This window comes from Dermochelys coriacea, chromosome 1 (genome assembly GCF_009764565.3).
Source record: "Dermochelys coriacea isolate rDerCor1 chromosome 1, rDerCor1.pri.v4, whole genome shotgun sequence".
NCBI lineage: Eukaryota > Metazoa > Chordata > Testudines > Dermochelyidae > Dermochelys > Dermochelys coriacea.
The window spans coordinates 133,315,824-133,342,969 of NC_050068.2; the positions used below are offsets into that span (position 1 = coordinate 133,315,824).

Consider the following 27,146-nt stretch of genomic DNA (forward strand, 5'->3'; position numbering starts at 1 on the left):
CCAGTGCTGTTGCATACAGTGCCGGCCTCTCAGCGGGGAGGAAAGAAAGAGGGAACCGGGAGGGATCCCATGGAATCCCACACCACAACCCCCTTCTTAAGTGCGTTCATATGAAAAGTGGCGCCTGGAAAAAACAAAAACACCACCACCAGCCCCCTCCCTGACTACCCACTGTCCAAGCAAACGCTGGCCCCGCTTCCTGACCCCTCGCAGATCCTGAGGAACTGGGGAGTTTTCTTCCCGTTCTTCCAGCCTGCCTGACCCAAGGCAGGCAGCGGATTAAGGAGGTAAAGGGACCGGTCCCCCACGCGCAGCCCCTGGGCGCTCAGCCGAGGAGCCTCATCCCCACTCTGGCTCCAGACGCTGCTCTTGCAGCCCGCGTGGGCAAGCTCGCGGCGCTGTTTGAGCCGGGGGGGGGCGCCCTGCAGAGAGCCCCACGGGGGGCACTGGCGGGCCGGGACCGAGCAGGGTGCCTGGCTGCTCCGCGACCGCTGGCGCTGGCGGGGGAGTCGGTGCCTCCCTCTTCCCCCGCCCGCAGCTGCGCCGGCCACCCACCCACCCACCCAGGCAGGCAGGCAGCGACCGGCGGGAAAGGGGCCAAGTCCCTGCCGGGGGAAGGGGGGCGGCGCCCTACGGGCGGGAAGCCCTCCGCGCATCCCCGGAACGGGCCCTGCCAGCCCCTGTGCCCCGCCCGGCTGCAGCCCCGGGCGTCCACTCACCGCGTAGCGCAGCGCCGGCTTCTCGCGAAACACCGAGTCTCCCATGGCGGGGGACAGTCCCCCCCAGCCCGGCAGCAGCGCCCGCGGGCTCCAACCCCGCCGCCTCTGGCACCATCCTACGCCCAGAGCCGCCCGCAACGCCTCGCCTCGCCCCGCCCCCGCCTGCTCCCAGCGCAGCCCGAGCGGGGCGGGGGTTGACTCCTTCCGGGCTCGGCCACACAGCGGCTCGCCCGCTCCGAGCCGGCCGCCGGGCCTGCCCCTGGCGCTGGGCGGGAGCGGGCGGGGCTGCGCCCGCCTCCACCTGAGAAAGGGGGGGAGGGGCAAGAGACCGTCACTTGCCCGAGCCCGGGACTCCCAGCCAGCGGGAGCCCATTAAGCCACGGTGCAAGAAGCGCCCGACAGAGCCCTTTGCCTGCAGCAGCCGCTGCTCCCAGCCTGTCTCCCTCCCTCCCGAAGGCTCAGTCCTAGCAGGTCCTGCTACCTTGGGGAGGCCGGGAAAAGAGGCTCCTTGCTGCAACGGGGAGGGGGCAAGAGAAAGGGTTTGGCGACGCAGGATTCAGCAGACCCAAGAAAAGGCACGTTAGAAGGGGGGGAAACCAGCCAGGGGAGACCCAGCTCAGACACCCAGACACCAAAAGCATCTGCTCTCAGTTCAACTTACATTTGCATGAGGCCTGAACTCCATCCATCCAGCAGTGTTTAAAGGAGAGTGACCATCTGACTTTCTGCTAGAAAGCGGGACTCTGGAAATCCCAACTGGGGGCTACTCTAAAACTCTGGAAGTATTAGTTTTAAGAGCCACTCACCCACAATTTTCAGAGTGGTAGCTATGTTAGTCTGTACCAGCAAAAACAAGGAGGAGTCCTTGTGGCATCTTCAAGACTAACAAATGTACTTGGGCATAAGCTTTTGTGGGCTATAACCCTCATCAGGTTGCATCTGATGAAGTGGGTTATAGCCCACAAAAGCTTATGCCCAAATACGTTTGCTAGGGTATGTCTACACTGCCCACATTACGGTGCAGCCGCACCAGTGCTGTGACATGGGCAGTGTAGTCACACTTTATCGCTGGGAGAGACCTCTCAATTTAAAAAACCCAGCCCGAACCAGTGGTGGTAGTTTTAATCGCTGAGAGTCTAAGGTGCCACAAGGACTCCTTGTTGTTTTTGCTGATGCAGACTAACAGTGCTACCCCTCTGAAAGCTTACAAAGAGCTCTTCTTCAGGTCTGGGAAAGGTAGGTACCCACTGTCATTGCTCAATACAAGAGGGAAAGGATTGTTTAACATAAGTAATTCACATATTTCAATAGACAATTCAAGGTGAAATAGCTAGTTAACAGCCTTCCAGTCATAGGGAGAAAAGGATGGGGGTGGAGCTACTAGGAAACTGTTAATGGGTTACAAATTGTTGTAATAAGCCATACTTATTACAACCTACTTCCTCTACAAACATTCTTGCCATGTCACCTCCCTCTACAGCAATCCTCAAAATGACAGCTTAGCTGCCTGCCTCAAATATTTGCAATAAAATGGACAACCATCAGATATCCACCCCAAACACATTGCCAAACTCAGCCATTTCATCCTCACCCATAACAATTTTACATTCAACACCACACACTTTGTCCAAACCGTAAATACTAGGATGGCTCCTCAATATGCCAACCTCTTCATGGACCACCTTGCAGGAGAATTTCTGGACAAATGCATCATGGAAGCCAGTGAGATACCCGAGATACATAGATGATATTTTCATCCTCTGGACAGACTACTTAAACTCCCTCAGACTGACACCACAAGTTCAACCACCACCACCCATCCATTAAACTCCCTATAAAACACTCCCACACCAGCATCAATTTTCTGGACACCACAATCAGCTTCAACAATGGAGCCCTACAGGCAACTATATACAGGAAACCTACAGATCACCATACATATCTTCATAGATCCAGTAACCACCCAAAACACACCAAGAAATCTGTTATCTACAGCCAGGCACTCAGATACCACAGAATATGCTCTGAGGAGAAGGTCTGGATATAAGCTTAACACACAAAACCACTATCACTTTACCAGAGAAATAGATCATATCCTGGAATGGGCCACCCAAATACCCCAAGAGACCCTGCTTCAATACAGAAACCACCCACCCGAGCTTGTCACCTACACCCCGGACTGGAAACCATATGGGGTATCATCAAACAACTAAAACCTATACTCAATTAGGGTTGCCACCCATCCGAGTTTTACCCAGTAGTCCGTGTTTTGGCTTCTGTGTCCAGGTGCCATTTAGGGTTGCCAGATTCCCATTTTTGACACCCAGAGTCCGTTATTGTGGGGCAGGGGGAGGCATGGGATCATTAACCTGTGACAGCCCCTGCTCAGCTGGGGCCACCTCCTACCTGCTCCTACTTGGCTACAGCAGCTCCTGTCCCGGCTCCAGAGCAGAGGGAGCCCAGCTGGAAGAGGAGAGGGAGACTATACAGCAAGTAGCAGGGAGGGAAAGGAGCAAGAGATGGGGGTGGGGCCTTGGGAAGAAGAGACTGAGCAAGAGCAGGGCCTCAAGGGAAGAGGTGGAGAAGGGGTGGGGCCTTGGGGGAAGCAGGGTACAGGGCAGAGCCTCAGGGGTCCAGCTAATAGCAATTAGAAAGGTAGCAACCCAGTATTCAGTAGGGACCCTATCCTGAAAGAAATCTTTCCTGAACCTCCTCTTCTGGCCTTACATCAACCCTGACCTGTCCAAGCTCATCATCAGAAGCAAGCTCCCCACAGACCAGGACACACCAACTCAAAGCAGCACCAGACCCTTCCAGAACAGATACAAAACCTCCACACATCTCCACTGCAATAGAGCAACAACCCCCACAACACACCTTTCAAGATCCATGGGTCCTACACAACATGTGGTGTACCTCATCCAGTGCACTAAATGCCCCAATAGCCACTATGTGGGTGAAACCAGACACTGACTATGCTCTCTAATGAACTCAGACAGAAAAGTGATAAGACAGAAACACCCCATCACCTGTGGGGGAACACTTTTCACAAAGTGATCACTCTACATCTTCTCAGCCCTCATCCTCAAAGGAAACCTGCATGCCACCTTCAAAAGATGAGTTTGGGAGCTTAAATTCATAACTTTCCTAGACACTAAAAATCATGGACTGAATAGAGACATTGGATTTATGGCTTATTGCAACAATCTGTAACCCATTAAGAACTCCTCACAGCTGCTCCTCCCTCCCTGCTTCCTTCCCATGACTGCAGAGGTGTTAATGGGCCACTTATGCTCTAATAAATTTGTTAGTCTCTAAAGTGCCACAAGTACTCCTTTTTTCTTTTTGTGAATACAGACTAACACGGCTGCTACTCTGAAATCTCCATCCTTCATTGTCCTTCTGACTAAGGTGCATACCTCCTCTAGGCAGTCAGAGGCTCAGGGCTTAAGAGGCCATACTAAATGAGGTCAGAGGGTAGTTCTCAGACCAACTCTATCTTTCTATTGTGGAGGTGATATGGTTTAGTCCTCAGAATAGTAAACAGGGCTCAGAACTTCTTGGTTCTTCTCCCAACTCTCACTGTGTGACTTTGAGCAAATCTATTAGGCTTACTCAATAACTTTTTTTGCTCCATCTGTAAAATATGGGTTGTAACACTCAGTAGTGGGATCCTCAGGTGAAAGGCACCCAACAAGTGTAAAGCATTATATGCAATTTTCTCCTTGTACAATCCCTTCACTTCGCTGGCTATATACCTCTCCTGTGTCATCAAAAAACTAACTCCATATCTTGGAGGGTGAACAGAAGCTTCCTTTTTGCCTGCTGGACAGTGCTCAAGAGCGATATTGTCTGCTTATTCCTTCCTCAGGGCATTGGCACATTTCTCTTCTAACCAAACTTTCATACTCTTAGTTACAGTGTATGTACATTCCACAAAAGGAAGAGAGCTCAAAGATAATGGTTATGTAACTCAAAAACAAAGAGTTAAAATGCAATTTTATCAAGTTAGAGATCAATATTTATGGGTAATGCTGCAGAAATCCTTTGTTTTTAACAATCTTTCTTTTTGAAAAGTTACAGTTTATGTGCTGGCCTTTGTGAAATGGATTGATGGTCTCCATCTAGTTCTTAATAAACATGTACCTACACCACCGAATCCACCAATACTATTCAGATGCCAAGGACTCAACAATTATGGAGAGAAAGCATCATCTCATCCCTGGAGGTGTTCTCTCACAGCGTTGAGGAACATTTTATTAGTGAAATAAAACTCCCCCATGAAAAGGAAGTTCCTGCCCACGGTAGTTCCCCTACAGAAGTCCTTGCTCCTTGATCTGGTGCACAGGGAGAGAATACCATTGCCACACATAGACATTGTGTGAGTCTTTCAAGATCACTAGAAGTGGGGGGGGCACCAGTACCCAAACCGTGGCCCCCATCACAAGGCCCCAGCCCCGCTTGGCTTCTTTCCCCAAGACCCCACCCTTGCTCCACCTCTTCCCCTGAAGCTCTGCCCACCACTTACTCCTCTCTGCCCCCTCCCCTCACCTTAAGGCGGGAAAAAAGTGGGAGGGTATAGTGTGTGTGTGTAGGTGGGTTGTTCATCAGGGTATAGTATGCGCGCATGTGTAGTTGTGCAGGGGGTATAGTGTGTGTGTGTGTGTGTGTGTGTGTGTGTAGGTAGGTGGGTTGTGCAGGGGGGCATAGTGTGGGGGAGTGAGTGCTAGCTAGACAGTCACGTAATCTGATACCCTCTCCAACCCACCTCCATTTATGTCCCTGCAGAGTCTGGCTTGGGGAAGTGCACAGCCTCGCAGGTGCCCATCCAAGAGTTCTGCACTGGGGCACAGAACAAAGGCTGCCATTCTCCCCCCCCCCAACCCTCCGGGGCACTGCACGGGGGGAACAATCCACTGGTTTGTTGGGTTCATGTTGCCTGGGGGCTGTGGCTTATGCATCCCAAACATGCCCAGTGCCCCTGTTCTGTGCAGCCTGCCCAAACAGAGACGGAGAGAGGGCAGGGCCTCAGGGCTAACCAAAGGCAGAGTGCAGGCAGGGGTAAAGTCTGGGCACCAGTGGTCCCCGCCACGTCTGGGGAGTTTCCAGTGCACCTGCACAGGGTGCAAAGGTGGCAGGCAGGCACACCTCCAAAGGAAGGTGTCCCATGCCTCATCCAGCATTTGCCCACTGCATGGCCAGCCTCCCCAAGCCTCTTATACATGCTGCCCATGTTGCCACACCATCTGAGGGAGTACAATTTATTTCAGCACTGCACAGGTTCTGGAGCAGTGCACAGAAGGGCAGCACCGAGCTTCCCCAGGTAAACAGATTTGGAACTAATTTGCAAACTGGATACAATTAATTTAGGCTTGAATAAAGACTGGGAGTGGATGGGTCATTACACAAAGTAAAACTATTTCCCCATGTTTATTTCCCCCCCTACTGTTCCTCACAGGTTCTTGTGAACTGCTGGAAATGGCCCACCTTGATTATTACCACAAAAGGTCCCTCCCCCTCCCCCCCGCTCTCCTGCTGGTAATAGCTCACCTTACCTGATCACTCTCGTCACAGTATGTATGGTAACACCCATTGTTTCATGTTCTCTGTGTATATAAAATCTCCCCACTGTATTTTCCACTGCATGCATCCAATGAAGTGAGCTGTAGCTCACGAAAGCTTATGCTCAAATAAATTTTTTAGTCTCTAAGATGCCATAAGTACTCCTTTTCTTTTTGAGAAATGGAGCAAGCTCTATGCATCCTCAAATACAAACACGAATATTGTAACCTGGTCATTACTTGGTCCATGTACAAAGTGCAGGACAAAAGGCACTTCGCACCCTTTGCACACCTGTAGAAAGTACACATAGATTCATAGATTCATAGATACTAAGGTCAGAAGGGACCATTCTGATCATCTAGTCCGACCTCCTGCACAGCGCAGGCCACAGAATCTCACCCACCCACTCCTACGAAAAACCTCACCTATGTCTGAGCTATTGAAGTCCTCAAATCATGGTTCAAAGACTTCAAGGAGCAGAGAAGCTTCCCTCAAGTCACCCATGCCCCATGCTACAGAGGAAGGCGAAAAACCTCCAGGGCCTCTCCAATCTGCCTTGGAGGAAAATTCCTTCCTGACCCCAAATATGGTGATCAGCTAAACCCTGAGCATATGGGCAAGATTCACCAGACAGATACTACAGAAAATTCTTTCCTGGGTAACTCAGATCCCATCCATCTAATATCCCATCTCAGGGGATTAGTCCTATTTACCCTGAATATTTAAAGATCAATTACTTACCAAAATCACATTATCCCATCATACCATCTCCTCCATAAACTTATCGAGTAGAATCTTAAAACCAGATAGATCTTTTGCCCCCACTGCTTCCCTTGGAAGGCTATTCCAAAACTTCACTCCTCTGATGGTTAGAAACCTTCGTCTAATTTCAAGTCTAAACTTCCTGGTGGCCATTTGTTCCTGTGTCCACATAGGCGCTGAGCTGAAATAATTCCTCTCCCTCTCCTGTATTTATCCCTCTGAAATATTTATAGAGAGCAATCATATCTCCCCTCAACCTTCTTTTAGTTAGGCTAAACAAGCCAAGTTCCTTAAGTCTCCTTTCATAAGACAAGTTTTCCATTCCTTGGATCATCCTAGTAGCCCTTCTCTGTACCTGCTCCAGTTTGAATTCATCCTTTTTAAACATGGGAGACCAGAACTGCACACAGTATTCCAGGTGAGATCTCACCAGTGCCTTGTATAATGGTACTAAAACCTCCTTATCCCTACTGGAAATGCCTCTCCTGATGCATCCCAAAACCGCATTAGCTTTTTTCACAGCCATATCACATTGGCAGCTCATAGTCATCCTATGATCAACCAATACTCCAAGGTCCTTCTCCTCCTCCATTACTTCTAATTGATGTGTCCCCAACTTATAACTAAAATTCTTGTTATTAATCCCTAAATGCATAACCTTGCACTTCTCACTATTAAATGTCATCCTATTACTATTACTCCAGTTTACAAGGTCATCCAGATCCTCCTGTATAATATCCCGATCCTTCTCTGAATTGGCAATACCTCCCAGCTTTGTATCATCTGCAAACTTTATTAGCACACTCCCACTTTTTGTGCCAAGGTCAGTAATAAAGAAATTAAATAAGATTGGTCCCAAAACCGATCCCTGAGGAACTCCACTGGTAACTTCCCTCCAACCTGACAGTTCGCCTTTCAGTAGGACCCATTGCAGTCTCCCCTTTAACCAATTCCTTATCCACCTTTTGATGGTCATATTGATCCCCATCTTCTCCAATTTAACTAATAATTCCCCATGTGGCACGGTATCAAATGCCTTACTGAAATCTAGGTAAATTAGATCCACTTGCATTTCCTTTATCTAAAAAATCTGTTACTTTTTCAAAAAAGGAGATTAGGTTGGTTTGGCACGATCTACCTTTTGTAAAACCATGTTGTATTTTGTCCCATTTACCATTGACTTCAATGTCCTTAACTAATTTCTCCTTCAAAATTTTTTCCAGGACCTTGCATACTACAGATGTCAAACTAACTGGCCTGTAGTTACCCGGATCACTTTTTTTTCCTTTCTTAAAAATAGGAACTATATTAGCAATTCTCCAATCATTCGGTACTACTCCTGAGTTTACAGATTCATTAAAAATTCTTGCTAATGGGCTTGCAATTTCAGGTGCCAATTCCTTTAATATTCTTGGATGAAGATTTTCTGGGCCCCCCGATTTAGTCCCATTAAGCTGTTTCAGTTTTGCTTCTACCTCAGATATGGTAATATCTACCTCCATATCCTCATTCCCATTTGTCATGCTACCATTATCCCTAAAATCCTCTTTAGCCTTATTAAAGACTGAGGCAAAGTATTTGTTTAGATATTGGGCCATGCCTAGATTATCTTTAACCTCCACTCCATCCTCAGTGTTTAGCAGCCCCACTTCTTCTTTCTTAGTTTTCTTCTTATTTATATGGCTATAGAACCTTTTACTATTGGTTTTAATTCCCTTTGCAAGGTCCAACTCTACTCGACTTTTAGCCTGTCTTACTTTATCCCTACATGTTCTGACCTCAATAAGGTAGCTTTCCTTGCTGATCCCTCCCATCTTCCACTCCTTGTATGCTTTCTGCTTCTTCTTAATCACCTCTCCAAGATGCTTGCTCATCCAGCTTGGTCTACAACTCCTTCCTATGAACTTTTTCCCCTTTCTTGGGATACAGGCTTCCGATAGCTTCTGCAGCTTTGTTTTAAAGTAATCCCAGGCCTCCTCTACCTTTAGATCCAGAAGTTCTTCAGTCCAATCCACTTCCCTAACTAATTTCCTTAATTTTTGAAAGTCAGCCCTTTTGAAATCAAAAACCCTAGTTGCAGATTTATTTTTGTTAATCCTTCCATTTAGTTTGAACTGAATTAGCTCATGATCACTTGAGCCAAGATTGTCCCCTACAACCATTTCTTCTATGAGGTCCTCGCTACTCACCAAAATTAAATCTAAAATGGCATCCCCTCTAGTCGGTTCAGCAACTACTTGATGAAGGAATCCATCAGCTATCGCATCTAGGAAAATCTGAGCCCTATTATTATCACTAGCACTGATCCTCCAGTCTGGGAAGTTAAAGTCTCCCATGATCACGCAGTTTCCATTAGTATTTACTTTATTAAAAACATTAAAAAGGGCTCTATCCATATCCAAATTAGATCCTGGAGGTCTATAGCACACCCCAAGCACTATCGTAGGAGAGGCTTTACTAGTTATCTTCCCCAATGTAATTTTTGCCCAGACAGATTCTGTCTTATCCATTGCATCGCTTCTTATTTCTTTACATTCGACCTCATCATTGATATTCAATGCTACTCCACCACCTTTACCTTTGTTTCTGTCTTTCCTAAACAGCACATATCCTTCAATACCTGTAGTCCAGTCATGACTACTATTCCACCATGTTTCTGTTATCCCTATAATATCTGGTTTCACTTCCTGCACCAGTAGCTCTAGTTCCTCCATTTTGTTACCTAGGCTCCTCGCATTGGTGTACAAACATCTTAATTTTTGCTGTTTGGCCTCGCTCACATTTTGTAACCTATTAGGCACAGTCATTCTACAGCCAGTATAACCTATTAGACTAGTATTCACACCGCCCTCACTCCTTATATACATTCTCCTACCCACAGCTGTATCCTTTCTTACTTCATCTTCTTCCCTCTCAATGCTAAAATCTGGCATGGAGATTACCTGGACATCTCCCATCCATCTCCCCCCAATTCCTAGTTTAAAGCTCTCTTTATCAGTTGTGCCAGCCTCGATCCTAGAAGTCTATTTCCTTCCCTACTCAGATGAAGTCCATCCCGAGAGAACTGTCCTCTGTCCGTGAATGCCTCCCAGTGGCCATACATCCCAAAACCCTCCTTATAGCACCACTGCCTAAGCCATCTGTTGACAGTCATAATCTTGTCACACCTTTGTTGCCCTTCTCTAGGAACAGGAAGGATCCCGCTAAAGATCACCTGAGCCTCAATTTCCTTAAGCGTCTTCCCCAGCCTAGCATAGTCTCCCTTAATACTTTCCAGCGAGAATCTAGCCGTATCATTTGTTCCCACATGAAGGATAATTAGGGGATTCTTTCCCGCTCCCTTTAGGATCCTTTTCAACCTCAGGTCTACATCCCGTCTCTTAGCACCCGGAAGACAGCACACCCTTCTATTCTCTGGATCAGCTCTAGTTACAGGCCACATATAAAGGCCAAGCAGTCTGGTCATATGTGAGCAAAGTGTGCAAGACCCCAAATTGCTAATTTAAGTCTACAACCATTCAGCATAAAGAACAGTCAAAATATGAGAACACCACAGGTAAAATCCTAGCCCTAATATAGTGAATGGGAGTATTCCCACTGAATTCAATAGCACTAGAATTTCACTCCCATATATGTACATTCAGTAACTATATCCCTATTTTTCCATCTTACAAATACAAGAGTTTTATGGTCTGTTAGTCAGTGTATGTTGCCCTCTGTGTGATGATAAAAATTGTCATCAGTAGGTTTGGCAAAGAAATTTAATTTTGCAGGCTTGTATTACAAAGTAAAGTTAAATTACTTCACATTCCTATTTGTTTGCATAATGTTCCCTGTCTCCTGAATCTGTGAAATGTCACTATAAAAATCTTTAAACTCAAACTTCTAAATATCTTCCGAGTCAAGAAATCACACTACCACGCATTTTGTGCATTGCATTCTAACTTAAATTTAGCTTTTATCTTGTGAATTACTATAAATTTTTCATTTTTGAAAACTGAAAAGAAACATAGATTAACAAGAAAATTAAACAGGGTTGATGCACATGCATGTGTGTACTTCAATTCCTTTTTGTTTCTGGAATAATCAAGGAATTGATTTTCACTAATTTACAGCCTACTTGCAAAAATCCAGGGTTTGGAGAGCGCTTTTTGTTTTGTTTTGTGTTTTGCCTTCTAGTGGCTTTTTTTTTTTTTTTTTAGTTTTTAACTCTTTGAATAACATCTCAATGAGAATTTGTGAAATATTTCAGATTCACTTTGACAATATGACAAAGGTTTCCAGTCAAAATTCTCTCTCTCATATTTTCAATTAGTTCCAAACCATCCTTGATTATACCAAGGACAGATGTTATGAGTAGAGCTAAAGGGATTTTCTTAGAGTGCTAATTACATTAGCCAAGTTTCATTTGATAATGAAAAAAATCTTGAATACAGCAATGCAAATATTAAGCCTGAATTTGCCATCTTTGCATTGAGGCATACTTTACTCCACGAAAGGTCCCATTGACATTAATGACACTACTCACGGAGGAAAGTACTGCTCCATAAGAGTATCAATGGCAGAATCAGGCCCTCAGCTTTTTCCTTTTAGGTTTTCCTTTTGGATTCTTTACTTCAGTTTGGTCACTGAGGGAATCAATCTAAAATGCAACATTTAAGTCAGGAAGAAGCTGAGAACGACGAACAAATAAATAATAAACTAACAGTGCATGAAGTGTATGGAAGCAAAAGCAGCTGAGGCCAAGAAGTAACTTCCAGACAGACTTTCAAAGCTGCCTAGGGGATATGGACACACATTCAAATATCCTAGATAGTTTTGAAAATCTCAGCCCTACTTCATTTGCAGAAGTGAGATTTAATTGTGAAAAAGCAACTCTTCCCAAGGTTTCCTCTAGAGCCCTAAGGGGTCAGAGCTCTCTCATGTATTTCCTTTCCTGATTTCCTCCTCACACCTTTGCTGTTACCTTATTCTAATGCAGTGCCTAAGTACCTTATTCTGCCAACACTGGTACATGAGCAGGCTGTAAATAAATACTGTGATCTTTTTTGTGTTAAATCTCCAAATTGTCCCCACTTTGGAAACCATTGGATGACTTTCCTTGCACTGTCCTACCAGAAAAGGGAAACCCTGTTATAAATTCAAGGGATGTGTAGGACCCTTCCATGTGTAAACAAATATAACAATTTCAGAGTAGCAGCCGTGTTAGTCTGTATTCACAAAAAGAAAAGGAGTACTTGTGGCACCTTAGAGACTAACAAATTTATTTGAGCATAAGCTTTCGTGAGCTACAGCTCACTTCATCGGATGCATCCGATGAAGTGAGCTGTAGCTCACGAAAGCTTATGCTCAAATAAATTTGTTAGTCTCTAAGGTGCCACAAGTACTCCTTTTCTTTTTGCGAATATAACAATAATACTGTTTCCCGGTGAAGAATGTACAAACAGATTTCTCAGGGAGAAAATATTGAGATAAATATCACCTGTTGTTAGGAGCGCTGTGAATAGAATGTCAAATAAGGTCTTTCCAATTCAGAGAAACAAATCACACTTTCTGATGTGAAGATTACAACAAATTTAGGCCCCACCATGAAAAGAACAATGGCGGGTGGGACTACCGCACTCACAAAGTGCCCCTTCAACAGCAACCTGGCTCCATGCAGCCAAAGAACTCAAGTGCTGTTAATTGTAGGATGAGAGCCTATTACCAATTACTTTATTACTTAAAGTAAGGTTTGGGGAGGTGAGGAGAGAACCACAATGTTGTTTCACTCAACTGATACTGAAAGAAATCACAGATGCATAACAAGCAATACAACCTTAAAATGAAACCTTCAATTGGCTACAGAAATGTGATTTGTAATCCTTTCTGAATAGGAGAATGCCTACCTAAACAGAAGGACTGCATGATCAACAGCTAATTGATGTCTTGAACTATTGACAATATTTGGACCAGCATCTTAACCTACTATGTGGATGTTTAACAAGGACTTGTTTTTGGTTTTTTATTTATTTAATGTTAAATCAAGATTAACACTACTGTAACAATACTATGTCGTTCAGAAAATAAACTGTTGTATCATCAGAGAACAAGATAAGTAATGAATGTTTAATGCAATGGAGCAATTCATATTCAATTTTGTATTAAGTAATGAACAGGGTAAAGTATGTGGTGACCAATAGTAGTCTTATTCCTATGTAAATAACTCACAAACGATGTCATTTTTAATCAGTATGGCTTGTGTAGGCAGTGGCTGTAAATGTATAGTTCTCATAAGATTTGGGATAACGTAAAACAACTGAAACATTGTCCTTGTATTCTAGAAGTTAACTGAAAATTAGGTGCAGAATGTTACTCTTGGTATTCATGGCAATTAAAACTTCCACCCTTATTTTATTTAAAAAAAACAGATTCACATGTCAACAATTTTCTAACATATACTGCATATATTCCTCATGAACTCTCTTACATTTCTCAGTCTTTGCCACTTGTCCAAGAGCTATATATTGGCCTTCCTGCCACTGGAAGTTGTGTGCACAGATCTAGGGCAATGTCCAATTACTGAGCATTTGCCTGTTTTACTTCCTTGTTGTGTTACACTAATGAAACAGTAGATTCTTGGCCATGTTTTGCCCTCGGACCACAACTCCAATTGCGAGCAGTTAGACTTGCACAAGTAGACTGAGGGAATGATATGACTCTCTTTTTGTAATTTGGAAACTAAAGGGACATTTTATTTACTTATATACTTTTTGGTATTTTACAGTATATGTGCACTGTTAAGTACTAAGATTCACGTGACTGGGTCCTACACAAATGCCCGAGATGTCTGGCTTTATTCACTCAGGTAGTCCCACTGAACTTAGTGGGACTACTTTTGGGAGGAAGGAAGATTTCCATGAGCGAGGGTTGCAGGACCGGCTACTATATTTACTATATTAGTAAATTATTAAAGGACAAAATTTCCTCCCATGGCAATTGTGAGTGGGGTTACATGATTATAAGTGATGGCATACACTATGTCACTTACAATAATTTTCTTTCTGTAAGTCATGTTATGCTATTTACCCAGCAAAGCAGGATATCAAAGAAGTGAATCAAATATGGAAAGAAATGCTATTTTTTTAACCTACTGGATCATCCTGTAGGGCCCCTAAAACGGGAGGATAGTGGATTTGAGTCTCTCTTCTCCTCACACAGACCTAATACTTAGTTACTGATGTGAACAGGAACCAAGCCATCAGGAATCAAGCCCTAATATTCCTTGGAGGGATTTCACATTGTATCAGTTAGGGATTCAAGTTATATACGGATTAATTTATAACACTGTGTCTATTGTAACCTTTAAGCACATGAAGCAATAAAACCCTGTAAAACTACATTTACGTCAAAAAGGAAAAGGAGTTCAGTTACTACAGGAGCAATTCTTTTTCTTATGTGCTCCAACAGCAGAACCTGAAAATCTGCCAAATCATATGTCCAACAGCTTCTTTAGATTAATACATTAATTCACAAAACTTGTGTATGACCCAATACTGCTTTTATTAAATCATTGGTAAACATCATGAAAAGAAAATACATTTGCAGAACACTCGTTGTCTCCTACAAAAGTCATGGTAACAGTCCCTGAAAACTGCATCAGCCCTGACTAATGCTCAATACAGATGGCTGTGACAGATATGGCAATTTCCTGAAATATCCTTAGGAGACCTTATTGAATTAAATGTAATTATCTTTGGAGTTCATTGTATTAAATGCAAAGTTTCTGTATTATTGTGGGCTGGGATTGCATATAATCTTTTAAGGGGCGAGATGTGGTGGTTTGAATAATGTGACAGTCAGGAATGGACTTTTGGAACAAAGAATGTGACATGGTTTTCCTATGGAATATCTAGGAACACAAATTCCCCACCTCAAGTTATGAAAAATACAGCCTTTTGAAACTACACCAAGAAGAATGATGAGCTATTGTCTGCTGATCACCTGTTATAGGAGTCCCAAACTGTATAAAGGAAAGACTCAAATATTTCTGGTTGTTCTGATTCTGAATCTGAGTCAGTTATGAACTTGTAACCATGGGGGAAACCCAGTGATAAGTTTTGAAGGACTGAAACCTACAAGAGCCGGAGGTTGGAGTTGAGCTGGCCTGTGGTAAGCTTTTTATTATGTGTATAGGTTCCTTTATTTGTTTTGATATGTTTTATCTGTAATGTTTACATCTTAAGAATAAATGTACTTGCTTACAAAGAACTGTGTGGTAAATTTAACTGCTGGCAATTACAATGTTCATAATCTCTGGAGAGAAAGTAAAGTGCTAATCTTTTAAATGGTCTGGTTTGCTGGGGATATCACAGTGTGGGCAGGGAACAGTGCAGCCTGGAAAGCCCCTGGTCCAGAGAGAGAGATGTGGGTCTCTGCCCAAGCATAAAAGTTGGTGCCCTGAGTCAACTAGGGAGAGGGAATGCAGGTGCAGTTGCCCGGAACTGTGACAATAGCCACTTCACTCCCACAGACTTTGGCCAGAGCTAATGGAGGATGAGGGATTTGGGGTGCAGGAGGGTGCTCCAGACTGGAATCAAGGGGTTCAGAGGCTGGAAGGGGGAATCAGGGCTGGGGAGAGGATCAGGGGTACAGGCTCCAGGTGGCACTTACCTCAAGCGCCTCCCAGAAGAAGCAGCATGTCCCTTCTCTGGCTTGTACAGAGAGGCATAGTCAGGCAGCTCTGCCTGCTGCCCCGTCCGCAGGCACCACCCCTGCAGCTTCCATTGGAGCACTGGAGGGGGTAATTGGAGCAGGGCTACTGGAGCATGTAGGAGCTGGAGGGGGGGCCATGCTGCTGCTTCCAGGAGCTTCATGCAACAATCCCCGACCCTGCTCCCTTGCTGGAGTGCCAGAGAGGGGCCATGCCATGGTTTCTGGGAGCCACATGGAGTGGCTCCTGACCCTCTACCCCCACTGGAGCTCCAGAGTGGGGCAAGCCCCAGACCCTGCTCTCCAGCAGAGCTCAGGGGGCTTAAAACAGCTGGCAGGCCAGATCTCACCTGCAGGCCATAGTTTGCCCACCCCTGTTCTAAATTTACATATAAACTTAAAACATGGCTTTAATTGGTATTTGTATATTTTTTCTTCATATATGAACTAGATACAGTGCCCTTGTCAGCTAATTTCTAAGTTACCTGCAAAAAAACTAGAGTTTTCAGGCACCTAAGAATCATGGTTAGAGTCCCCCCTCACCCTCACAAATCTGAAATGGCATCTCTGGTGTAATTTCATTGATATCAGTGAATTTATACAAGCATAAAGCTGGTATAATGCAGTGGTAAATTAGGCCTCTTCTGTTTTTTTTTCATCCTTCTTCCTGGTGTGACAAAGCTGTGCCCATCTCTCCGTGGGTCCCATGTTTCCTGGCAGATTTCACTAGCCTCAGAGGCTCACTGTGACTCTCCACGTAACCCTTCTTTCTCTAGAGACAAGGGTCACCATCTACTGAGCCATTTTCATCATAAACCAGCAAGGAAGGTGAGGAGAAGTTTTCCTTCCTTGCACAGTCTCTGTTGTCTCCCAGTCTCAGTAATTAAACAGGGGGCAAAGATCGGGGCAGGGGAAGAGCCCAGGCCCACCCTCTACTCTGGGCTCCAGCCCAGGGACCCTAATTGTATCAGCTATGGTAACTGACCTTTTAGAAACATGACATGTACAATTCACTGGGCTACTTCCCCCACAGCAGCCCTCACTTCCTCAAGCTCCACTTCACCCTTACCTCAGGGCCTCCTTCCTTCTGCCTGATATGGTGTGTACTACTCAGCCTCTCCAACAGCACAACTTCCTCCCACAGCTCCTTACATCCACATCAACCTGACTAACTGGGAGGCTTTTAACTAGTTTCAGCCAGCCCCTGAGTGGATTCAGCTGTCCCAATCAACCTAGCCTTCTCCCTGCCTTCTGGAAAGTTCTTAATTGGCCCCAGGTGTCTTAATTAACCTGGAGCAGCTGCCATTTAACTTATCCTGGTCCCAGGGATTTCTTTAGCCTAGAGCGAATCTCTCTCTCTCTCTGCTCTCCCATAGCCTTCTAGCTTGGAGGGAGATGGGAAGCTGCTACTCCTGCTGCTACTAGGCCCTAAGCTCTCCCTGCTGCTCCCCTGGCTGGGCCAGACAACCCCCATTCTCTGCTACTTGGCTGCTGGACCCCCCACTCTTGGGTGCTGCTACTGCTGCAACTGCAGCCCCGGGGGGGGGCTGCTAGCCCACTCCCCAGAGAGGAGAAGTGAGGGACCCCAGCCACTGCTGTTGTGGATACCACCACCAGCACCACCACCTGAGAGGGGTCCTCTCTGCCTGCCTGGATCACCACCTGGAGTTCCTGGAGCTGCTGCTGCTGCAGAGGCCGCTGCCTGGAGCTGCTGAAGCCCGAGGAGGAGACGAAGAGGATCATATGCCAGTGGGGCAGCACCTAGAGACTTTGCAGACCACCGTGGAGGGGGCCCTAAGACTGAGTAATTTTCAAACTGTGCTCTTGTGATGGGGGTTTTGACTGTGTTTGTAGGGACACCGGGGGTGTGGTGTGGAGCTGCCCCCGATCCATCTGTGTGTCCCCCCCAACCCCCACCACTATTACTACCACCGCTGCCCCCTCCCCCACCCCCACTGGCTGTATACCATCTGCCTCAGCTCCTGCCTCTGGACTCAGCTGCTTGCTTGGCTTGCCACGCCCTATTTCCACCCTTTGGGCCAGAAGCAGCAGCAAGCTAAAAAAGACTTGTGCAAGTGCACATGGGCACATGTGCCCCCCCTGGACTGCCTACCCCCCAGCTTTGCCCTTTACTACCTGCCCCATTTGCCACTTGCTTTGCCTCCTCTTTTGCTCCAGCCCCCCTTACTAGCTTCAGTTTGTTTGCCTGCCCCGCCCATTTCCTTCTGCAGCCTTTGTTTGTTTGCCCCGCCCCAGCCTCTTAAGCTAGCCCCTTGGTTTCCCTGTTCTACCCCCAGACCGCTTAGCCCCTCGCTCCGTGTGCCCATGCCCCCTCCCAGGCGCTTGTGCAATTCCCCATTTTAGTTGCAACCCTCTTCACTGCACCCGCAATGTTGTTATATCCCCCCTCCCCTAGTACACCAAGAGGAGCCGGAATTCCACCTTGTGTCGGTGACTGACCCCTAACCCCTGATTGCCCCCCGTCCAACCCACCCCTTTTGGCGCCCTCCTCCCCTGCCTGCAGCCTAGCGGGGAGGAGTGGTCGACCTGCTTCCCCTCTCCCCTCCTCCTTTTGGTGTCCCCCTTTCCTCCTTGTTCATGATGGCGGGGGATGAGACGGGTGAGACCTCTCCAGTAGCCCGAGCTCCCCCTCCTCCGCCTGCCCCTCTGTCACCCCCCCAAGCTTCTACCTCCGCTGCCAAACCATCTGCCATCGCCCCCGCTGGGGCACCAGCAGTGACGGGCACCGGGGTGACCTCCACTGCTGCCACGTCTATCACCCCCTCAGATTTGGGGGGAGTCCCCCCAGCCGGCGGGAAGGGCCAGGGGAAGAAGAAGGGGAAGGGCCCCGCTAGGGGCTGCCCCCAATGTCCTGGCCCCATCTCCAGCTGGGGCGCCCCTCCCCGCTGTTCCCTCCACCAGCTCTGCAGGTGACCCTCCCCCGGCCCCCAGAGCATACGCCCAGGTGGCGGCAGCCCCCCCGCCTGCCGCTACGTCATTTCTCCAGCCCACCGCCTCCGCTACCATCTATAGCGGCCGGGGCCCCTTTCCCACCATGATCAGGAAGCACGGCGTCCGTTGCCTCCTGGTGCCCGCCTCACCCCACGTGGAAACCTATGTGCGGGCATTGGCGAGGGTGGTGGGGCCCACGGCCATTGTGGCGGCCTCCAAAATGTATGGCAAGGTCGTCTTCTTCTTAGCATCGGAGGCCGCCGCCCAGGAGGCGGTGGAGAAGGGCCTGGCGGTGGGGGGCGTGTTCGTCCCCTTAGAGCCGCTAGAGGACCTGGGCGTCCGCCTGGTCCTGACCTCCGTCCCTCCCTTTCTCCCCAATGCCGCCCTGTTACCCGCCCTTTCTACCTTGGGGAAGCCCATCTCTGTCATCAGCCCTCTCCCGTTGGGCTGCAAAGACCCCACCCTCCGTCACGTCCTCTCCTTCTGCCGGCAAGTGCAGCTTCAACTGCCGCCGGCGGCACGCGACGGAGAGGCACTGGAGGGGTCCTTCCTAGTCACCTACCAGGGGACCCCTTACAGGGTGCATTATTCCACGGGGGAGGCCCGGTGCTACCTCTGCCGGGCGATGGGGCACGTCCGGAGGGACTGCCCCCTGGCCCGGGAAGAAGGGGCATCCGGGACCCCCGAGCCCCGGCAGGGCACCGGCCCCATCATCGCTGACGCCCCTGGCTGCCCGGCGCCCGAAACCGCCCCTCCTCCTTCCCAGTCCACCATTGTTCCCGCTCGGGCCCAAGGGGCACCTCCCCAACTATGCCCAGACGAGCGGGAGAACCCCGCCCCCGCTGCTTGCAATCTAGCGGGGCCTGTGGAGGAGGGTGCGGCAGGGACACCGCCAAGCATGGGAGAGGGCCCGCCCCAAGGGGAATCTTCCTTCCCTTGTGCTGCCCCACCGTTACCCCCTCGAGTCCCTGAGCCATCGCCTCTGCCCCCTGACACAACCCCTGCTAGCCAGCCCCCGGATGATGCCATGGAGGGCTGGGCCCTAGTCCAGGGGAAGCGGGGTAAGCGGAAGGCTCGAGCTCCGCTCCTCCCATCTGACGCGGAGGCCCCCCGGAAGACCAGGAAGGGGGGCACTGATGCCGAGCCTTCCCTTCTACCCATGGGTGTGTTCCACCCACCAGAGCCGGCTGGGGAAGACATGGCAGGACTGGAAGATGGTATCTCCCCTCCACGGGAGTCCCTCCCCTCCAAGACCCCCGAGGCACCATTTGAAACCCCAGTGTGCCCCGAAGTAACCATCGCGTCAGGTGCCGGCGGGGAGAATCCCGGGGTAGCGGAAAACAATTTCCCCTCTATGTATGAGGAGATCGAGGCCCTGGGTCTGACCCCGGTCACCCAAGAGGAGGACGATCCTATGCCAGCGGGCCTCGATCTGGGCGACTTCTTTCCAGCCCCCTTTTCCCAATACTCCCTCCCCGTAACCGTTGCTTCTGCTCCCACCTCCGAGGAGCCCCTGGACTCCTCCATCAACCCGGCTGCAGAGGGCACCCTGCTGAGAGCCACCGAGCCAGTTGAGGCGACGGCCAGTGCCACGCGGCTGGAACCTGAGCCACCAGGGGCATCCCTTGCTGGTGAGGAGCATTCGACCTCCTTTCCGGGAGAGGACCCTACAGAAGAAAGTCCACCTCCTGATGCCGTGGCTGCCAAATCCACCAGAGAGCTTGCGCCCGGCATCAGTGAGAGCCCTCTCCCGACCCAGACTCTCACCTCTACCCCTGCCCCTGCCCTTATCCCGCCCACCTCCCGAGATATTATTGCCACCCCTGGGACAGTCTCCTTCGCCTTTTCAACAGATGACTCCCAGGGAATGGCCTTTGTGTTTGCCCGTCCCGACCCACCAGGAGCTGCTATTCTCCCTCCGCCGCCCCCTATCGCCCCAGCATTCAGGTCAACCCATGAAGAGCCCCGTCGGGGGTCCGCACCCTGTCTGCCCATCTCGCTGGGCCAGGGGGCTGTACCAAGGGCCCCATCGGGGAGCAACCAGACCATAACCCCAGCCCCCCATGCGCTGCGAGAGGAGTTGCGGGAGTTCCTAGAAGACGTCCGTGGCTCCCGCAACAAAGTCCAGCTTGCCCTCCAGCGATGGGGGGACTTTAATCAAATCCTCCGGGCCGCAAGGGCCCTCATGGGGGAGGGGAAAAGGACCGGGAGACAGGGCGCCGCGGCCTACCAGCAGGTCCGCCACTTCCGTGACTCCTTACTCACCTACGGGGTGGGTCACGGACTGCTGCGCGGCCCGCCGGGAGCCACCAGCATCCCTGCCGGCGAGGATCCCCCCCAGCCCTCCTCATGGCACCCTTTACCATTGCAACATTGAACACCCGTGGCTGTAAGATGGGTCTCCGCAGGTCCCAGGTGCTCTCCTTCCTTCGAGAGGGGAGGTACTCTGTGGTTTTCCTGCAGGAGACCCATACGGATCCGACCGCCGAAGACAGCTGGCGGCTGGATTGGGGGGACAGGGTCTACTTTAGCCACCTCACAGTTCATACGGGTGGAGTGGCAACCCTGTTCTCCCCCGACCTACGGCCCGAGGTGCTGGGGGTCGCCGAGGCTGTGCCGGGTCGCCTGCTGCACCTCCGGGTCCAAATGGAGGGGCTCGTAGTCAACCTCGTCAACATCTATGCCCCAGCAGCGAGCCCGGAGCGGCTGCAATTCTATCAGCAGGCATCCGCCTTCCTCGGCACCTTGGATCCTCAGGAGTGCCTGGTCCTGGGAGGGGACTTTAACATCACCCTTGAGGAACGGGACCGCTCGGGAACCGAGCAGAGCCCGGCCGCCGTCGCCGTCCTCCAGGAGATAGTCGAACACCACTCCCTGGTGGACGTCTGGCGCGACCACCACCCGGATGACACTTCCACGTTCACCTTTGTCCGGGTGGAGGCCCATCGGTCATGCCACTCCCAGTTGGACCGCATTTATTTATCACGCTTTCATCTTACACGAGCCCACTCCTCCAGCATCCGGCCGGCCCCATTTTCTGACCATCACATAGCCACCGTGACAGCCTCCCTCTGCGCGGAGAGGCCGGGGCCGGCCTATTGGCATTTTAACAACAGCTTGCTGGAGGATGCGGGCTTCGTGGCGTCCTTCCGGGAGTTCTGGCTGGCCTGGCGAGGGCAGCGGCGTGCCTTTCCCTCGGCACGGCGGTGGTGGGACGTAGGGAAGGTGCGCGCCCGGCTCTTCTGCCGTGACTACACCCGGGGCACCAGCCGACGGAGGGATGCAGCGATAGAGCAGTTGGAACGGGAGGTCTTAGAGCTGGAGAGGCGTCTGGCCGCCAGCCCCGAGGATCCACCCCTCTGCGGAGCATGCCGGGAGAAGCGGGAGGAGCTCCGGAGCCTCGAGGACCATCGGGCCCGGGGTGCCTTTGTTCGATCCCGCATCCGTCTCCTTCGGGAGATGGATTGCGGCTCCCGCTTCTTCTACGCCCTGGAAAAAAAGAGGGGGGCTAAGAAACATATCATCTGCCTACTGGCAGAAGATGGCACCCCCCTCACGGATCCGGTGGAGATGTGCGAGAGGGCGAGAGCCTTCTACGCAAGCCTTTTCTCCCCGGAGCCGACCGATCCTAACGCTTGCAGAGTGCTGTGGGAGAAGCTCCCGACGGTCAGCGTGGGCGACCGAGACCAGCTAGAGCTGCCTCTCACTCTGGCCAAGTTCTCGGAAGCCCTCCGTCGCATGCCCACCAATAAATCTCCGGGCATGGACGGGCTGACCGTGGAGTTCTACCGCGTGTTCTGGGACATCCTGGGCCCAGACCTAGTCACCGTCTGGGCCGAGTCTTTGCAGAGCGGGGTCCTCCCTCTTTCGTGCAGGCGAGCCGTGCTCGCCTTATTGCCGAAGAAGGGGGACCTCCGCGATTTACGAAATTGGCGTCCCGTCTCGCTCCTCAGCACGGACTACAAAATTGTGGCAAAAGCCATCTCCCTGAGGCTAGGGTCCGTGCTCGCGGACGTGGTCCACCCAGACCAGACCTACACCGTCTCGGGCCACAGTATCTTCGACAACCTATATCTGGTCCGGGACCTATTGGAACTTGGGTGTAGGGATGGTCTGTCGTTCGCCCTCCTGTCCTTAGATCAAGAGAAGGCGTTCGACAGGATGGATCACGGGTATCTCCTGAGCACTCTGCAGGCGTTTGGTTTCGGACCCATGTTTGTGAACTTTCTCCGGGTGCTGTACGCTTCCGCAGAGTGTCTGGTAAGGCTCAACTGGACCCTGACCGAACCGGTCAACTTCGGGCGAGGAGTACGGCAGGGGTGCCCCCTCTCAGGCCAGCTGTACGCTCTGGCGATCGAGCCCTTCCTCTGTCTCCTCCGAAGAAGGTTGACAGGGTTGGTGCTGAGGGAGCCGGAGCTGCGGCTGGTCCTGTCGGCGTACGCTGATGACGTGCTCCTCATGGTCCAGGACCCGGGCGACTTGGTGCGAGTGGAGGCTTGCCAGGCCATCTATTCAGCAGCCTCCTCTGCGCGGGTCAACTGGGTCAAGAGCTCTGGCTTGGTGGTAGGGGACTGGCGGCAGGCGAGCCCCCGCCCACCCGCGCTTCAAGCCATCCGGTGGAGCACGGGTCCGCTGCTCTATCTGGGCGTTTACCTTTCTGCCACGCATCCCTCTCCGCCAGAGAACTGGCAGAATTTAGAGGGCGGGGTGATAGAGCGGCTCCGGAAATGGACAGGACTACTCCGGTGCCTCTCCCTTCGAGGGAGAGCGTTAGTGCTTAATCAACTAGTCCTGTCCATGCTTTGGTACCGGCTCAACACCCTGGTCCCGGCCCCGGCTTTCCTGACCAACCTGCGGACATCGATTTTGGAGTTCTTTTGGTCAGGACTGCACTGGGTCCCTGCAGGGGTTCTCCATCTACCTGTGGAGGAGGGAGGGCAGGGCCTAAAATGTCTGCTTACTCAGGTCCATGTCTTCCACCTCCAGACCCTGCAGAGGCTCCTTTATGGTGCAGGTAGTCCGGCGTGGAGCATACTGGCGCACGCCTTCCTGCGCCGCTTCCGAGGGCTCCGATACGACCGGCAGCTCCTTTATCTCCATCCGAGAGGTCTTCCGCGAGACCTCTCCGGGCTGCCGGTCTTCTACCAGGACCTCCTCCGGCCCCTCCCCGCTGTTCCCTCCACCAGCTCTGCAGGTGACCCTCCCCCGGCCCCCAGAGCATACGCCCAGGTGGCGGCAGCCCCCCCGCCTGCCGCTACGTCATTTCTCCAGCCCACTGCCTCCGCTACCATCTATAGCGGCCGGGGCCCCTTTGCCACCATGACCAGGAAGCACAGCGTCCGTTCCTGGTGCCCGCCTCACCCCACGTGGAGACCTATGTGCGGGCATTGGCGAGGGTGGTGGGGCCCACGGCCATTGTGGCGGCCTACAAAATGTATGGCAAGGTTGTCTTCTTCCTAGCATCGGAGGCCGCCGCCCAGGAGGCGGTGAAGAAGGGCCTGGCTGTGGGGGGCGTGTTCGTCCCCTTAGAGCCGCTAGAGGACCTGGGCGTCCGCCTGGTCCTGACCTCCGTCCCTCCCTTTCTCCCCAGTGCCGCCCTGTTACCCGCCCTTTCTACCTTGGAAAAGCCCATCTCTGTCATCAGCCCTCTCCCGTTGGGCTGCAAAGACCCCGCCGTCCGTCACGTCCTCTCCTTCCGCCGGCAAGTGCAGCTTCAACTGCCGCCAGCGGCGCGCGACGGAGAGGCACTGGAGGGGTCCTTCCTAGTCCCCTACCAGGGGGCCCAATACTGGGTGCATTATTCCACGGGGGAGGCCCGGTGCTACCTCTGCCGGGAGATGGGGCACGTCCGGAGGGACTGCCCCCTGGCCCGGGAAGAAGGGGCATCCAGGACCCCCGAGCCCCGGCAGGGCACCGGCCCCGTCATCGCCGACGCCCCTGGCTGCCCGGCGCCCGAAACCGCCCCTCCTCCTTCCCAGTCCACCATTGCTCCCGCTCAGGCCCCAGGGGCATCTCCCCCACTATGCCCAGGCGAGCGGGAGAACCCCGCCCCCACCGTTTGCAATCTGGCGGGGCCTGTGGAGGAGGGTGCGGCAGGGACACCGCCAAGCATGGGAGAGGGCCCGCCCCAAGGGGAATCTTCCCTCCCTTGTGCTGCCCCACCGTTACCCCCTCGAGTCCCTGAGCCATCGCCTCTGCCCCCTGACACAACTCCTGCTAGCCAGCCCCCGGATGATGCCATGGAGGGCTGGGCCCTAGTCCAGGGGAAGCGGGGCAAGCGGAAGGCTCGAGCTCCACTCCTCCCATGTGACGCGGAGGCCCCCCGGAAGACCAGGAAGGGGGGCACCGATGCCGAGCCTTCCGCTCTACCCACGGGTGTGTTCCATCCACCAGAGCCGGCTGGGGAAGACGTGGCAGCACTGGAAGGTGGCATCTCCCCTCCACGGGAGTCCCTCCCCTCCAAGACCCCCGAGGTACCATCTGAAACCCCAGTGTGCCCCAAAGTAACCATTGCGTCAGGTGCCGGCGGGGAGAATCCCGGGGTAGCGGAAAACAATTTCCCCTCTATATATGAGGAGATCGAGGCCCTGGGTCTGACCCCAGTCACCCAGGTTGAGGACGATCCTATGCCAGCGGGCCTCGATCTGGGCGACTTCATTCCAGCCCTCCTTTCCCCATACTCCCTCCCCCTAACCGTTGCTTCTGCTCCCACCTCCGAGGAGCCCCTGGACTCCTCCATCAACCCGGCTGCAGAGGGCACCCCGCTGAGAGCCGCCGAGCCAGTTGAGGCGACGGCCAGTGCCACGCGGCTGGAACCTGAGCCACCAGGGGCATCCCTCGCTGGTGAGGAGCATTCGACGGCTTTTCTATAGCCATCTGGCCTTGCCCTGTCACACTGGATTGAAAAGTTAAGGGGGCAAATCCTGGAAATGGCTCTGTGTATAATTTGTGTCCACAAGCAAAGCCAGAATGCAGACAGCAGAGTGCCAGAATCTTGAGAGTTGTACTGTTTATACTGAAGCCTGTATTCTCTGGCTGCAGCGTTTCGGGAGTCCTTTCCACACAACAGCTGTAAAGTATCAAGGCTCTTGCAAGCTATCCGCCTATTCATCTCCAGTTAGACCAACTAGCTACAAATGCTAAAACACCACAAAGCGTTAAGGGAAGACTTTCTTCACATTAGTGCAAAGAATGCAAGCTGTTTACAAGTTTCTGGTCTCTGCCTAGCAGTACTGCCCCCATCCTTGGTATCTTGTGGTGATAGAGTTAATGAAAATCCAAGAAGCATTCCAAAGATAGCCATGCAGAAGGAGAGTAACCTTAGCATTGTTTTCTTAAAATCTCAACTTGCCAATGAGGCAAAATGAAGTAATGCACTCTGTCAACATGTAGCAAGCAGCATAAATGGGATCACTTGTCCTTCTGTTAGTGAAATGTGTAAAAAGCAGCTATTTGATCAATGTAAGATAAAATACAATTCAGGCACAATCAGCTTGACTTTTTTTTAATATAGTTCTTTACATTTATTTCAACCAAGAAACTATTTTGAGATTACTGATGAAAAAAATCCAAGTGAGTAAAAATTGCAATTTAATGCAACTCATTTATATATCACCATCTCTTTACATAGTCAGTCTTGGATTAATGTCACTCTTGATGGAATTAAAATACTGGTGAGCTAACGCTTTGAATGGTGAAAAAAATTCATTTCCTTATGCTACTTCTTGTTTCAGTCAATAATATATTCTTTTTCTTTTATAGTCAGAGGTGTCTGGATTAGCTAACCTGGTACAGATCAGACAGGTGGTAACAAATTTACTGACAGCTTCCAAATTGAATTTTGTTGATCCGGACTTGTTAGACAAAGTTTATGGAGCCAGACTGGTTATATGAGTTACTTCTACAAGCCTCAGATAAATATTCACAGGATTCATTTTGTTTGACAAAGTGCTTTTCCTTTTCTAAAGAATTTTAAATTAATCTTGAACAAAAACAAAAGTTCATTCAGTACATTTCACGTTTGTTGTTTCTGATCCCTTTTGAGAAGCATTTTCCTTCCACTGCTCTGCACTGCCCCTCCCTCTTCTCAACCCTCTCATCTCCTTTTTTCCACACTCTTCTTCACGCCTTCTATATATACTGTCTCCTGTACCCATAACAGTCTCTTTTCTTGTCCTCTAAGGACCATCTCCCTGTCAAATCTCTCCTTAAAACCCAAATCTTCGAGCATTTTGCCTCCCTTCCTCCCATCAGTATTAATCCTCACACCTCTGTTATCCTATATTTGGTGTTGTGACTATCTAATTTAGGCCTGGTTTACACTTAAAATTTGTACCAAAATAATAACTACATCAATTAAGGGTGTGTGGGGGTTTTGTATTGTCCTACTGAAACAGTTTTATAATGATTGCTATTGTACTGCTGCACAATTCCTTATGCCAGTATAGCTTATTTCTCCTT

The 27,146-nt window shown here is 50.5% G+C and overlaps 1 protein-coding gene across 2 annotated transcripts in view; it reads right to left on the minus strand.

Annotated features, from left to right (window-relative positions):
- Positions 1-27,146, minus strand: part of ARHGAP6 (Rho GTPase activating protein 6) — a 516,937-nt gene that overhangs the window by 265,369 nt on the left and 224,422 nt on the right. The window contains exon 1 of one of the 2 annotated variants that reach the window (XM_038375033.2): positions 720-942. The exons of the other annotated variant lie outside the window; for it this stretch is intronic. Within the exon in view, the coding sequence (XP_038230961.1) occupies positions 720-764 (45 nt within the window). The 5' untranslated portion in view covers positions 765-942. Of the gene's footprint in view, positions 1-719; positions 943-27,146 lie in introns of those variants that run through there. 2 annotated transcript variants of the gene reach the window in all.